Raw genomic sequence first — 14,700 nt, 5'->3', positions numbered from 1 at the left:
CTATATAATGCTGCATTTCTTGGTTTTATTTGAAAGAATGCATATTTTTAGCATTTTATGGTAGGATTTTACACTTGTCATTTACACAAATTACAAGGTTCTCTTCAAGTCTTTAAAAATTTTAAAAAAAAATTCAGCCCATGTGCAGCACAAGAATATGCAAAACTACTTTACATTATACACACTTTTTATCAAAGGAGATACAAAATTCTGGCTTGTAGTTTTAGACAAATACAAGAAGCTTCAAACTAGACACAAAGGGGTAACATTAATTCTCAAATGTAAGTAAGTCTGCACTTTGTGTTGTATTTCTCTGAGATGTGAATACCAAATTCCTAAGGGATTTTTACTTTTTCCTTTTTCAAAGGAAAAATGACAAGTTTCCCTTAAACAAGTCCCTCCCCATCAGCTCAGACTATCATCCTACTCTCCCATCCCTTAGTGCCAGATACTTGCTTATATTAAAAAATCAGGGGTGGGCCATTTACATATGTATGTGGACCAGATCCTTTTAGCTAACTCCTCTCTTGCAAAAATCTAAGCAGCCATAACTGATGGGAATGGTCTGCTACATTATGTTAAATATGACTTCACACTAGGTAATCTAGACAGCTACGATGCTGGGTAATTAGTTAAAAGGAGATAGATGAGAGACAGAAGGCCCTACCAGTGTGCTTTTTATTGGTGGCAAATTGGTGGCCTTTAAGAATCAAGCTGTCTGATTCTACAAGAGCTTCAAAATCTAAACAGAACATGCCCACTGATTGCTTGAGGGACCTCTCTGATGCTTATGCATAGGTACTCTTTTTCAGCATGTCGGAGGCAATATTTTATACTTTCCTTCTCAAGGGTTATGAAGAGGCAATAAGGAAGAGTAGAGCTCTTTCTGCCCTTTCAAAGATATTATTTTCTATCACTGGTATCCACTGTTCCCTAGCCATCATCCAATACTTAAATGTGTATGTATATGCATATTTAAAAGAATTACCCATCTTTCAGTCAGTCAGTATACAGCCAACTCTTGATTACCTATGAGAACATAAGTGACATTTACTACCAGAAAATTTCATTTAACATAATCTTTTTTTTTTTTGACACAGCTCACGTTCAGTTTGTTTTACGTCTCACGTAGACTACAGCCTGTCAAGACCAAGTTATCACACAAACGTTTATGCCCTCGAACCCATGATAGGTGTGTGCAAGGATACTGAGCACATTCAGGTAGGGCTTGGGGGGAAGGGCTTAAAGTGGGGAATGGGGGCAGGTGATAACTCTGGGCGTGAGAAAGGACCAATCTCAAGTTCCTCCTGAATTAGCTCTTATGGTTATGCCTTTGTTATTTTAATTTTATGATTACTGCAAAATCTAAAACCTGAGGCAGTCACTATTTTATATAGATAATGGAGAGTTGACTGTAATCATGTTCTTTGTTTCTTTATGACTTTAGCCCTTTTACATAAAAAATTTCACAAGAAAACATAATATAAAAAGATTAAAAAAGACTACCATATGACATCTAGAAGCATTTATTTTATGCAAAAAACTTAAATATGAATATGTGTACACAAAAAGTGCACACATTACCTATGCTGAACAATGCCAAGAAACAATATATTGATGCAACAGTTGTTTTCTAAAATAAACATAAAAACGGAGCGCGGACTGGCAGACAAAAAGCAAAGCACTTACTTCCCAATCGCACAATGCTGAAAACTGATGGCAATCCTAAACTCCTCCCACTGTCCTTACAAAGCTGCCAGAGTCCAACTATTTAAAAAAATTGCTTTTTTTTTTTTTTTACATCAATAATAAAAATCTGGTGACAAACATTATAAAACCAAATGCTGGACAGTCTTTACTCCTTTAAAATTCCAAATATTCCAACATAATCACAGGAGTAAAAACCACTTTAAATTGATATGCTTTATGAAACAAACAACAATATGTACATTTATTGCAAATTATATTAAACTAAAATGGAGGGGAAATCAAAGTATGAAGTGATACGAAATCAATAATAATTTTAATTATTTTCTCACTCTGATAAAAATCAGAAAGCAACATCTATAAAATTGCCACCACATCACTTTTCATAGCAGGGAACTGAAATCTGTACATCTCATTTTGCAGAAAAGTAGGCAGGCAGAAAGAATTATACATAAAAGTTTCCAAAAGGAAAAACAAAGAAATATTTAATCTGATTTCTTTTCTTCTAAAAAATTAATTCAGTAGACTTCTATTATTTTCTTGTGTAACATGGGAAATTCCTGGCTCTAAAATTGATGAATTCTCACTGTCAGTATAAGGACATCCTGTTAATTTCTTTAAAATAAAGACTGCAGCATGGAAATTAATGGTGTATTATGCTGTTAAACTCCAGATATGCAGGAACTGGAACCAAGTGTTAAGCAATTTGCTTAATTATTGACTTTTCATAAGAAAAGTCTGGGGGGAGGGTAGAACAGAGTTGCTTTTAGCCTCTCTCTCAAGAGTTTCTGCTGTACATTTCCATCAAAGGACTTGTGGTCAAGTGAAAAAAGGAAGTAATAGCTTTTTTCAGTTTTCAAGGCAGAAAGTGTGTTTTGAAGTTAACTTCATTTTCTGTTCAGGGTCATTTTGAATCCAAGTTTTTGCAGAAGCTAGAGCCTGCTTCTGTTTGGCCTTCATTTTCTCCCTTTGCAAATGAATTTTCTTTTTACCTTGGGGGTAGAAGAAAGCAATGTTAGAAAAGATATAAACAGGAAAACAAACCATACACAGATTATTTCATTTCTATAGTTTAGTTATTATCTAAAATCTGAAAATATTTTTTCATTGTTCATGTGACACTTTAGTTGATTTAGGAATCTTTCCCTAAATTACATAATAACACAATACCAATGAAGAAGTTTTTATTTTCAACCATTAAGCATTGCTACCCAGTGCCCAATCTGTTTATTACTACAATAAAACACTAAAAGCTATTTGAAGTAATTGTGATTTTTAATTAATACTTTCAAAATTATGTAGTAGAAAAATTACTAGACACTATGGCAAATGAATTTAAAAGCAGCAAAATAAGTTCTGTTCTTTAGTGTATTAAAAAAAGGAGGAAAATTTAGCTTAATTCTGTTAAGAGAAATGCCCCACTGATCCTATTTCCCTAATAGGGAGGGAAAATTATGACCTCTGGAAGCATGAAGTAGTGGGATAGGGTCTCTTTCTCTTCTCCCCTCACCTACTCCTCTCTGGGAGAAGGAAGAACCGAACCCATCTAATGGGTGAGGGGGTGGGGTAAGGAAAAACTGAGCATACTGGGATTTGGTCTTGTCTAGATTTGTTCTCCTTTGCCTCCAAAAGGCGTGTTCTGGTCTACCTGAGGTTGTTCAATTTAGGGGCAAGGCATGAGTTGTTACCTGGCCTATGTCATTCCACATTTGGGTGGTGGGGGGGAGCGTGGCTTGTGGGATCTCAGTTCCCCAACCAGGGATCGAACCCGAGCCAGGGCAGTGAAAGCCCAGAATCCTAACCACTAGGCCACTAGGGAACTCCCTGTCATTCCACATTTTTAATCAGCCACATCAGTATTAAGACGGTATCTCCTTTTTAACAATTCCAAACTTGGGAGAGAAAGATAAGGGGGCTGTTTACTTAATATTCCCAAACCGCAACATAACATATACCTTTTTATAAAGATAACAATGCTAACCAAAAAAAGCTAATAAGTGATTAAGATTCTTACATAGTATTAAATTAATGTTATAATAGATAAAATTTAATAATATGATATCAAAGAATCCTCTACAAGCTGCCTGCTGCACCTTCAGGAAGCTTCCCTTTACTAGCTCTGAGTCCTCAGTATCTTCCTGGCTGCTCTCACAGACTTTTAAACGATCCAGATCACTGGAAGAATTTCCTGGACTTGATTCTATGTCCCAAAGTGAATCGCCATCACTTCCGAGCACTTGGCTTCTGAAAAATTTCATATTATTTTGATAAAAATTCACTTGTTACTGAAGAATATTCATATTAAACTAATACACGGTTGTTTAATACATGAGGAAACACACTTAGGGGATACTTTAAGATACAAACCCATGTGATGTGAGGAAACTCTCAATATACAAATAAGCACAGGAAATCCTCTGCTTAAAAAAAATAAAAATTCCAAGATTCCTGAACACTCCAATATTAAGCATACTAAGCAAAACATATTAATCCAAAGATGGGAAAACTATAGTCTTATTTATAGGTAACTTCCTTAAATTCACAGTTTCCCCGTAAGTCCCAAGTTTAAGGACTGTGTCTCCACTGGTGTTTATTGGTATTTTCTTTTTTTCATGGAAGAATTTGGCCTCAAAGATAAATAAAACAAACTCAAAAATCAGCAGACCTATAAAAACACATTTTCAATGCAAAATATTTGGAATTGTTTTCCATTTGAATAATAATTCAAAAACAAAGGAAAAACAAGTAAATAAACAACTGAAATGATGATGAATCCTCCATTCCCAAACTCAGGAAGCCAACATTAATTGTCCAGTTGTTCAGATACTATTTCCCGACTACAGTATACAAATGGCTGATTTTCATAAATTTACAGGGTAAATTCAAGGAATTTTCTCAAAAGAAGTAACAATTCCAAATGCAACCCAAAATATAAACAGGAACATTTATTGGCACGCGCACACACACACACACACACACAAAACCTCTGATGGAATAGATTTACTGCAAAAATCCAGAGGGATCTAAAAATCCTACAGTTAAGTTTACAAGTTAAAATGTATGAACTCCCAGATTAAGTAAATTCTATGCCAGGAAATTTCTGTACACAGTTTTTGTATTTTGGTGGAACAACATATCTATCCTTGAATTAATAAAGTATATAAGTAGGAGTCATACTAAAAATTATTATTTACCTAATGTCAGTGAGAGGACCTAGTAAGAGGAATTCTAGAGGGGTGTGCACTTGCTACACATAAGTGATTGCTATGGTATTTAAATGACTGTAGAGGCTACCATTTATCAAGGGTCCTACTTTTTATAGGGCTGAAGGATTAATGAGGTTACAAACATAAAGCATCTAGACTGTGGTTGGACTATACTAGGGCCTCAAAAATGGTTTTCATTAATTATTTAATAATAAAGTTGAAATAATCATACAATATGATGAGTATAAATACCAAGTAATAAAAATGGGCAAGTTTTCTGGAGGTGGTCCTAGTATACAGTGTAGACTGACTGCCTTGAGATCATCTTGTATTCAGACAGATCTACAAAGGAGCACATGGAGTAAAGAAGGGAGGGTAATGTCAGGAAAGGCTCTTTTCAGGTGTTAATGTAAGGACAGTTGTGATCGGCGCAGGAATTGACCATCAGGGAAGTGAGAAAGCAAGCAAGTAAAGTGTGTGAAGAATAATGCAAGGTAAAGGAAAAGACAGATGAAATAGTGTTAGAAAGCAGGGCCACAGAGAAGCACAAGGGTGCTGGGCCTTATTTCTCAAAGGCTTGCATTCAAGCTTAAAATCCGGGGGTAAACTACTTTAGTGCAGTGATCCAGATCCAGATCTGGTTCCACAATGCAAGGACTCTAGGCTACGCTTCAAGTTGCCAGGGCAATAAGTGAGCTGTTCCTACCATTCTGGGTTCATCTTTAGCTCAGAAATGCGGTGCTTGATGGCTCTCAGCTTTGGCAACCCTGTTTCTTCTTTTACTAATGAGATGGTTCAAAGTGTAATGATAACCTTAACAGGATGATTCAAGGTGTTATATTAGCTCTGTATTCAGAATTGTTCAATCATGTGGCTTTAACCTGTATCTGATCCTCACCAGGTCTCAGGAACATACAGGTGAGATGTCAATCATAGGCAAATACCTTCGGTTAATCAAAAGTTATGTTTAGAATCTTGTAGGAAGGTGAAAGCTATATAGTTTCCCATGAAATAAAAATAAAGCTGGCACCTTCAGGATTTTGACCACTCAACGTTTTCTCAAGTTGAAGGATAGTTAGAACAACAGCTGAGTCACAAACAAGAAACTTTTGTTTCAGTGTGCCTGTCTATTCCATCGCTTGGTGGTTACTACACCTTAAAACATTTCCTTTTACACATTAAGAGAAAAAAAAAAAATAACAGAGTTGTGAGTGTTCATAGAGGAGGAACAAAACCGCAGCTGCCACTGTTAGCAGTACAGTAAGGCGATTAATAAGGGACGCAGCCTGGATTCAAAACCCTGTTCTGTGTAGCACTGGCCAGGTGGCCTGAGAAAGTAATTTTTTCAGGTCTAACCCCCTTATCTCTAACATAGGGTTGTACTTGCTTCATAATGATTGTTGGCAAGGCAAATATACATTCAACAACCTTTCCTTATTATCACTATTATTTCTACCAATATATATGCCAAGCACCATTGCAAATACCCCATACATTATTCTACCTGATATTCACTACGGTCTTTCAATGTTCTTATAGCATTAGGTGCTTCACTTAAGTTTGCCACTTGAATTCAAGAACATCTGATCTCTCTTGGTTTTTTTCCCTCTCTGAAGCTAAAATACAGGGGCTTCTGTTTGCATGAACTCTGAAATAGGTTAAAAAGATGACTATAGTTGTTGTTTGGTTTAACCTACGATTATTTTAAATAAACTAGCTTCTTATGTAATAATTATAAATAATAAACTATATGCAAAGATTTTCCATTTCACAGAAACTACCACATATATAAACTACATTAGCTATTTAAAATATGGAAGTAAATATTTTCAAAGCATCCTCTGTTAAACTAGTTTTGTGTGCATGTATAGTTCCTGTAGAATTAAGACTTAATTTTACCTTAAAGTACAATATAGTGTGGACTCCAGAGTGACGCTGCCTGGTTTTAATGCTGCCTCCACTATTTATATAAGCAAAGGGACCAAAAACTATATGGACTCTCTACTCCTGGTTCTCTTCTCTTTATGAACTGGGGATAATGATAGTACTTACCCATGTAGAGATGTTTTAAGCATTTAATAGGTTAACAAAGAGCTTAGAATTGAGCCTGGCTCATAATAAGCATTATATTAGTGTTAGCTATTATTAATCTTATGTAGCAATTTTTTAAGTGAAATAAAATATATGTAACATAAATCACTGCCATTCATCTCTAGAATATTTTCATCTTCCAAACTGAAACTCTGTACCCATTAAATAGTAATGCCTATTCTCTCCTCCTGCTCTCCCTGGCAACTACCTCATGCTGTCTCTATGAATTTGACTACTCTCGTATCTCATAGAAGTGGAGTCATATAGTATTTGTCCTTTGGGGTCTGGCTTATTTCACTTAGCATAATGTCCTTAAGGCTGATCCATATTGTGGCATAAGTCAGAATTTCATTGTTTTACATAGTAATAAAAAAATAATTCTTACACTTTTATCAATCAGTAGACCTAAAGTGAAAGTTTTCTGCTCTATTCTGGAATTGATAAGCTGGGGAAGTATATTCTCTGAGGGCAAGAACCTATCCATTTTGGATACTTTTGTACTGCCAACATCCAGCGCAATGCTGGCAGTTTATCTGTCCGTATTTGTTAGAACAAATGAGAAGTATAAGGAGCAATACTCATGTGCCTATAGTGCATTCAATCCTGTGCAAGAGGCTATCATGAGTAATAGAGTTTCTGGAGTAAGTTAGGTTTCCAAGCCGAAGTCATAATGCTAGAATTTAAGGGCAGAGTTGTATATTAGATTCAGGAAAGAATGGAAAAGACAAAAGGAAGCTTGGGAGAAAGTTTCAGAATGTCCTTCTATGTTGTGTTAGCCACGAATTAGTAGTCAATACTTCAACCAGAAGTTTCTGAAGTATGTGTGCAAAATCTTTGATCTGTTTTAGTGAAGTACAGTGTTATCATGAACACCAAATTTAACCATCTAACTTCACTGAGAATATAAAACCATCAAAGAATTCTGTATTTTGGATAACACACTGCTCAACTGATCTACTAACTGGCATACTTAAGACTTCTAAGGTGTCTTTTCACTCTTAAAAAAGATGTATTAAGAGTTTTAAAAAGGCCCAAGGCCATTTTTAATCAAGACCAGTCTCTGGCATGTAAGCCATTTTTGTTGGTTTGTTTAATGTTTTTGGGGCAAATGGTGTAACTAAAAGCAGAGCAATGGGTTTTACAATGCTCAATTTCAGAGACAAGGTTGGTTGCTACTGAAAATATTTTCAGGGTCCAAGTAAGTGCCTGGATATTTTGGTTAGATGGCAAAAGGACAGCACATGAGAGGTAAGGTCAGGTGGCTCAGGTGGCCTGGGTGTGATGATCAGTATTATGTGGGTGAGGAATGGCTAGAATTCTAGAAACCCTTAAGAGAATTCTGGCAATCTCCAACGAAATTTGTTCAGCTTTTCTATAACAAAATATATTAAGAGGTAAAGCAACTAGAATTCAAAACAATGGTTAAAATAATTACTGAGTATTTATTCTGTACAAGACATTTTGTTAAGTGCTTTATATTTAATGACCATTTAATTCTTGGAACAGTCCTTTGAGGAAGGCATTATCATCCTGCCTTAATGATGAAGAAAAGGAGGCCGAGGTTAAGTATGTTGTTCCAGGTCAAAGGAGAAAAATTATAAATTTGCCCCCAATACTGCCTTTCCTTACCACACTTTTAGTCCATAAAAGTAGAAGTGACTAAGTAGAAGAAACACCCATTACTTAGTCAGGTTTGGGCCTGGATCAGCTGCCATGAGATGTTGAAAAAGGTACTCATAGACACTTAAAATGTAAGAAAATTTAGTAGCTCAAACGTCCAAATTTCAAAAGTGGTAATTTAAAAAAATGTACTTACAAACACATATGCCTTAGCAACACTGTACTTTATAAAAATATTGAAGCAGGATGGTGAGGGTGTCCTGACATGATCAGAGATGGTTCTTTCCTAGAAGGAACTCAGAATCTTACAATCTAATTCAGGGGGGAGATGAATGAGGTATAGGTATATAAGGAAAAAGAAGCAGTGTAGAGCTAAGTTCTAATTGTAAACCAAGTAAGGAGCCAACTTCTAGATCTCCAATTGGGGCACCACTGTTACAGTGTGGAAAATCTGAAATCCCAACACAAACATGATCAAAGATGAGCAGCTGTGAGGTTATTCCCATTGGGGAGGGTGGGGGAAAGGTAAGGTGCTGACTTATGTTAAAATTTACTGTAACAAGTGGAATTAAAGAGCATGCCATGACATCTATCTATTCCACTCTGGGATCTCTGTATCAAAAAGGTAGCCATTTATATTTAGAAAACCCCATGCAACTATGTGAGGGAGACCAAGACAATGTTATCCTTGCTAATAAATAGAAACATCAAAAACCATATCCTAATTAAAAATTAACCAAAGAAAAAAAGGAGATCTCTCTTCAAATTGTTGTCCTGAAAGTTAAGAGATAAAAGCAAATGCCACCATAACTTACTCAGGAAAACCAGGGGCAGCTTTCACTCCCAAATGCCTAGGTGTTTGGGGGTGACTGGCAACTAGGATTAAAACAAGATGTCTAAATTAAAAGTTCAGAAAGAATGGTGTACGTTACCTTTGTAAGTCAATTTGTCTCTCTGCTGGTGCTGCCTTTTTGGCTATGTCTTGCAGTTTGGGTGCTTTGGCATTACCTGCTTCCAAACCTCCAGGGCTTTCCTGATTGACTGCGGCTCTCTTTCTTCCCTTGCTAAGAGGTTTATTTATATCATCATTTCTGGTTGCATTGCCCTGAGATTCAGACTTGGGTCGACGTCCTCTCCTGGGTTTTGAAGGGGCAGGTGGTCCTGATTCATCTACTTTCTCATCTGCTTTTTGTTGGATATTCTCTGCACCAGCTGCTGTTACTGTTCTTTTCTTTCCTCGGTCACTGCTGATGTTGCCCTGGGCAGCCTGATCAGAATTAATCTCCTAAAAGAGCAGAAAACAATTCTATGAACATAAATTCCTTAAATATCACTGATCTATACTAGAAAGAAGCATTCTGCAAGTATTTTAAAAGAGTTGGAATTCCAGGGCTTCTAATTAACTGCTTACATCCCATGAAGAATGTAAACTCCTTAAGGGTAAGGACTGAACGAGGTGCCTACCATAGTGCTTGGCATATATAATATACTCAATAAATGCTTACTAAAGTGCATAGGCAGTTATATAAGAGAAAACCTACTCAGTTTTGCTTTCACGGCCATTTTAAATGAAAAGGTCCTTTTTATTGTGGTATGCTCTTAATGTATCACTTTTCAAAAGGGGGGGATGTTTTCATAATTCAATGTTATTTTCTTTCTCTATGATGCATATAACTATAATAATCTTTGTAGTTCTGTGACATGTGCCTTTAACATGGGCAGCTAGACTTAAATCCATCCTTCCAGGATGATAAGCTAATGAGAATGACGACTTCTACTTCTTTCACCCTCTTGGGATGTGGAGAGTCGTGTTACAAAAATCATCATGAGGGAACAAGAGTAAGGTGGTCCACAGGATTTAAACTGTAAAACAATACAAAATGGATCAGAGAGAAGATATGCGAAGGCACCCTGGACAAAGATGGCGATTCCTGGGCAAAATAAGAAGGGTCAATAAAAACAACTAAGTGTGGTTAAACTTGAAGTAGAAACCATTCAACTGAATGCCTGTTAGGTGCAGTGGCTGCTGGGCATAGATTGGGGAACAAAACGGTTATTTTTCCTGTCCTCAAACAGATTAGCATAGTAGGTGACTAATTTTTAAAGAGTAAACAAACATTTTGTTACAGATTACCCTAAATGCTAAGAGATTAAAGAAAAGGGCATTCAGAAAAAAAAGAGGGAGCATCAATTTCTCATTGGTTCTTCTGGGGAATATTAATTAAACAATATCAAAGCAGGACTTATCACATGAAAAGTGAAGTATTTTAGACAGATGGAAGAGGCAGCATGAAGTACCTGAAGAAGGAAAGAGCTTGGAAGATTTAAGGAACTTGAAGTGACGTGAGACTGGTATAAGGTAGGAGAAGCAGGCATGGACCAGATCATGAATGCCTTATGGGGCGTTTAAGAAATCTGATTTTATTCTAAGTGCTAATAAAAGTCATTGATGGACTTTAAATAGAGGACAAACATAATCCAAATTATATTTTAATTTAAGAAGATCACACTGGCTGCTGTATTTGGTGATGAGATTGGAAGGGAGCAAGAATGTTAACAAGAAGGTAAAACTACTACAGTATCAGACGTTGAATTAGGGAGTTCCCTGGTGGCCTAGTGGTTAGGATTCCAGGCTTTCACTACCATGGCCTCGGTTCAATCCCTGGTCGGCGAATTTCCTGCAAGGCGCATGGCATGGCCAAAAAAAAAAAAAAAAAGTTGAGTTAAACAAGAAGAAGATAATTTAAAAACGGGCAAATATGAACAGGCAGTTCACACAAGAGTACATCCAAATGGTCAACAAAAATACTGATCATCAGAGAAATATAAATTAAAACAATAGTGGGGCATTAGTTTTAATACTTTAAACTGAAAAAAATTCAAAAGAACTATAAAACCTGTTGTTAATGGGTATATAGAGGAAAAAGTACCCTGCGGGTAGAAATGTCAAGTGTTCTAATTTTCGGAGAAAACAATATGAAAATATCTAAAATCTCTAGTATATTTACTCCTTGACCTAGCATTCCCACTACTAGAACTTATTAGCCCCTAGAAACAACATCACCAGTAAATTTAATGCAACATTGTAGTGACAAAGAACAGGGAAAGGAAGATTTATGTGTATACAAACATGAAAATGATAACACTGTAGAGAAAAAATTGAACATACAGGTAAGGCTGTTTAAAAGGGGAAAAAAAGACTATTAAAGTCATGCACATGATCCTATTTACACATTTATGAACATTATGTATATGTGCATATGTATGAAGAACTCATGCAAAAGCCAAATGAAGAGGAAATGGGAGTTGTCAGCTGTAGGCATGAAGAAATTCAAGACTCTAAAGGGCAACACTGGTGGTACTGCCTGCCTGCTCCACGGAATGTCACTGTGTTAGTTCTTCTTTTAACCACCTCCCTTATTCATTCTTCATATTACCATTTGATTTTGCTCACAGAGTAAATAATAGGAGAAAATGTTCTGATTTGTAAACATGCATATACAATTTGCTGGATAATTTTTATATACGTAACTAATAAATTGGTTTATGCATCAATCTTTTTGAGCAATTGGTTACCAAGAAACACTCTCTTAGATCTTTATCTTCTTTTAGTACAAAAGATAGTGTGTTTTGAGCCTGCAAGACTGAGAACCAGACCCTGGAAAGAAATGATCATATCAACTTATGGGAGATCTGACTGGGAAGCTATCAGGCTTTTGTCAAAATACAACCCCTGTCTCTTCAGGCAACAGTGTATCTGTTAAAACATTCTTTGGAAGTATGAAAAAGTTAAAACAGTGTTTGGAACAATATAATATTACAGATCAATCAAAGTAATATTTTGGCCCCTCAGAAATTAGAATTTAAATGTCCAATTTATCTTCTATACAATTCTACAGCAGAGGCTGAAAAGGTTATAGATAGATGTTTGTACTAGATAAACATTTGCATCCCTGTACCACCTCTTAATACATATTATAAGCATGTTTAAGTATCTGTGGCAATATGTGTATCTGCATCTAAGCATGATTATGTTCAATGTTTAATTCTATAGAAGGATCCCACAATATCTAAATCTACTGGTTTCTGAATTCTAAGAGTTTTGGAAGTGAGAGGTTCCCTGTTACCTGAATTTACTGACATACTGAAGTTCAGACAGCAAACAGCAGGAGTATGGATAGTCAGAGACTGACCTAAAAAATGTATCCTTACCTATTCAGTTTGAATTCAGATAATGAGTTTGGATAGGAAAAGTTCAGCTACTGTGGAATAACTGTATAGTCCCATATTTTATGTACCTGAGGATAACTCCTAAAACATTTGATAATATCATAAATATATGGGGGGTAAAAAAAGTATGTCAAGAACATGATTCTACAGAAAAAGAAATAATAGTATTAGGTCATTCTTACTGAGGAAAGTTATCCTCCTACCAATGTTATACTCCTTTCTGTCCTCCCAAAAAATTGTTAAGAATATCAGGGGCCACAGTTAAAAGATACACCATCAAAGAATGCAGCTGTTAAATAAAAACTCAAACATATTTTAAAAGGTCAGCTCATTAAGTTTAACTTAAAACAACAACAACAGAAACAGAGTGTTGATCCCTGGTGGGAGTCAATAAAGTTTTGAAAACAAGATCTCAAAACACTTCAGTTCCTATTCTTTCAAGGTATTGGGAGAAGTAGGGTGGGAGAAGGTGACCACAAACTCTGGTAAATGAAGAGAGTGGACATAGACAGAATCACTTCTGTAGAGTGGAAGCCCAGTAAGTATAGCAGGGGGTGGTATACACAAAGGTATAGTATGTAGTATATATTAATGTGTCGACCGTGGGTTTCTTACCCCATCATAAAATTGTAGTAAGAATCTCCATGGGAAAAACCCACTTGTTAAATTTTAAAATTTACCTTATTCTTTACTGGGTCAATATTCTTTACAGGTGTCACAGAAATAATTCTCACAGGGTTCTCTTCATTTTCACTAACTCCAGTTTCTGCTGCCTCTGAACTCTGTTCCCTGTTGAAGAGAAATAAACCAAAGCTTCTTTATTTCACCACATGAATAGGAAGTGTACTCTCTCACTATACCATTAAGGAAAGACGCTTAGGCTGATGTAGAAGTCTGGCCAAGTGAAGTAACATTAACAAGACTCAGATCTTCTGTGGTTACAGACTACTGCTCTACTATATCAAGTTTTGGATTTCCATCTTACCTTACTAATGTAAGACAGAAATGACTGCCTAAAACCACCAGATAGAAAGCTTAGTTGACAAGCAACAAACAACACAACTATTCTATAAGCCTATCTGTTGGGGGTGGAAAACCCTAAAACAAAGCAAAAATACAACAGATGGGGCTTCCCTGGTGGCGCAGTGGTTGAGAATCTGCCTGCTAATGCAGGGGACACGGGTTCGAGCCCTGGTCTGGGAAGATCCCACATGCCACGGAGCAACTGGGCCTGTGAGCCACAACTGCTGAGCCTGCGCGTCTGGAGCCTGTGGTCCACAACAAGAGAGGCTACGATAATGAGAGGCCCGCGCACCGCGATGAAGAGTGGCCCCCGCTTGCCGCAGCTAGAGGAAGCCCTCACACAGAAACAAAGACCCAACACAGCCCAAAAAATAAATAAATAAATAAATAAATAAATAAATAATAATTAAAAAAAAAAATACAACAGATGAGCGTAGAGTATAGTTTTCTCCAGTCTGTGTTCTTAATGCTCTGCAAGGGAAGGGGCTGCAAGAAGAGGCCATAGGGGAGGTGTCTGACCCCCACCATCTATGTAAACCACAGATGTTCCACGTTAATTTTTTTATATTTTGGGATCCTACTGCTAAAAATGTGTTTAAAACACCACCACTGAATTTATGCTTAAAATTTCACGAATTAGAATAAAATCTTTAAAAGCCTCAATATTTAGTGTTGGTAAGAGTAGGGTCAGATGGAAAGTTTTATGCAGTAGCTAAGACAGTAAACACTTGACATGTTAAACATGGAATCTTTTTAAAAAATATTTATTTATTTGGCTGTGTCAGGTCTTAGTTGTGGCATGCGAACTTAGTTGTGGCATGTG

General features: G+C 36.4%; 1 protein-coding gene and 1 pseudogene across 5 annotated transcripts in view; one reads left to right on the top strand and one right to left on the bottom strand.

Moving 5' to 3' along the window:
* Positions 1–14,700, top strand: part of LOC309661983 (proline-rich protein 11 pseudogene) — a 367,415-nt pseudogene that overhangs the window by 264,762 nt on the left and 87,953 nt on the right. The gene's annotated exons all lie outside the window — the stretch shown is intronic.
* PDS5A (PDS5 cohesin associated factor A) overlaps positions 6–14,700 on the bottom strand; it is a 125,751-nt gene continuing 111,056 nt past the window's right edge. For 3 of the 4 annotated variants that reach the window (XM_082464144.1, XM_082464146.1, XM_082464145.1), the window contains 4 exons: positions 13,535–13,643; positions 9,557–9,909; positions 3,801–3,951; positions 6–2,699 (listed from right to left, as the gene is read on the bottom strand). In XM_082464144.1, the coding sequence (XP_082320270.1) occupies positions 2,664–2,699; positions 3,801–3,951; positions 9,557–9,909; positions 13,535–13,643 (649 nt within the window). In that variant the 3' untranslated portion in view covers positions 6–2,663. The remainder of the gene's footprint in view (positions 2,700–3,800; positions 3,952–9,556; positions 9,910–13,534; positions 13,644–14,700) is intronic. The other variant, XM_082464147.1, reaches the window with a different exon arrangement.

Source organism: Balaenoptera physalus (genome assembly GCF_965194825.1).
Source record: "Balaenoptera physalus genome assembly, chromosome: 5".
NCBI lineage: Eukaryota > Metazoa > Chordata > Mammalia > Artiodactyla > Balaenopteridae > Balaenoptera > Balaenoptera physalus.
This window is presented reverse-complemented; position numbering and strand designations above follow the sequence as displayed.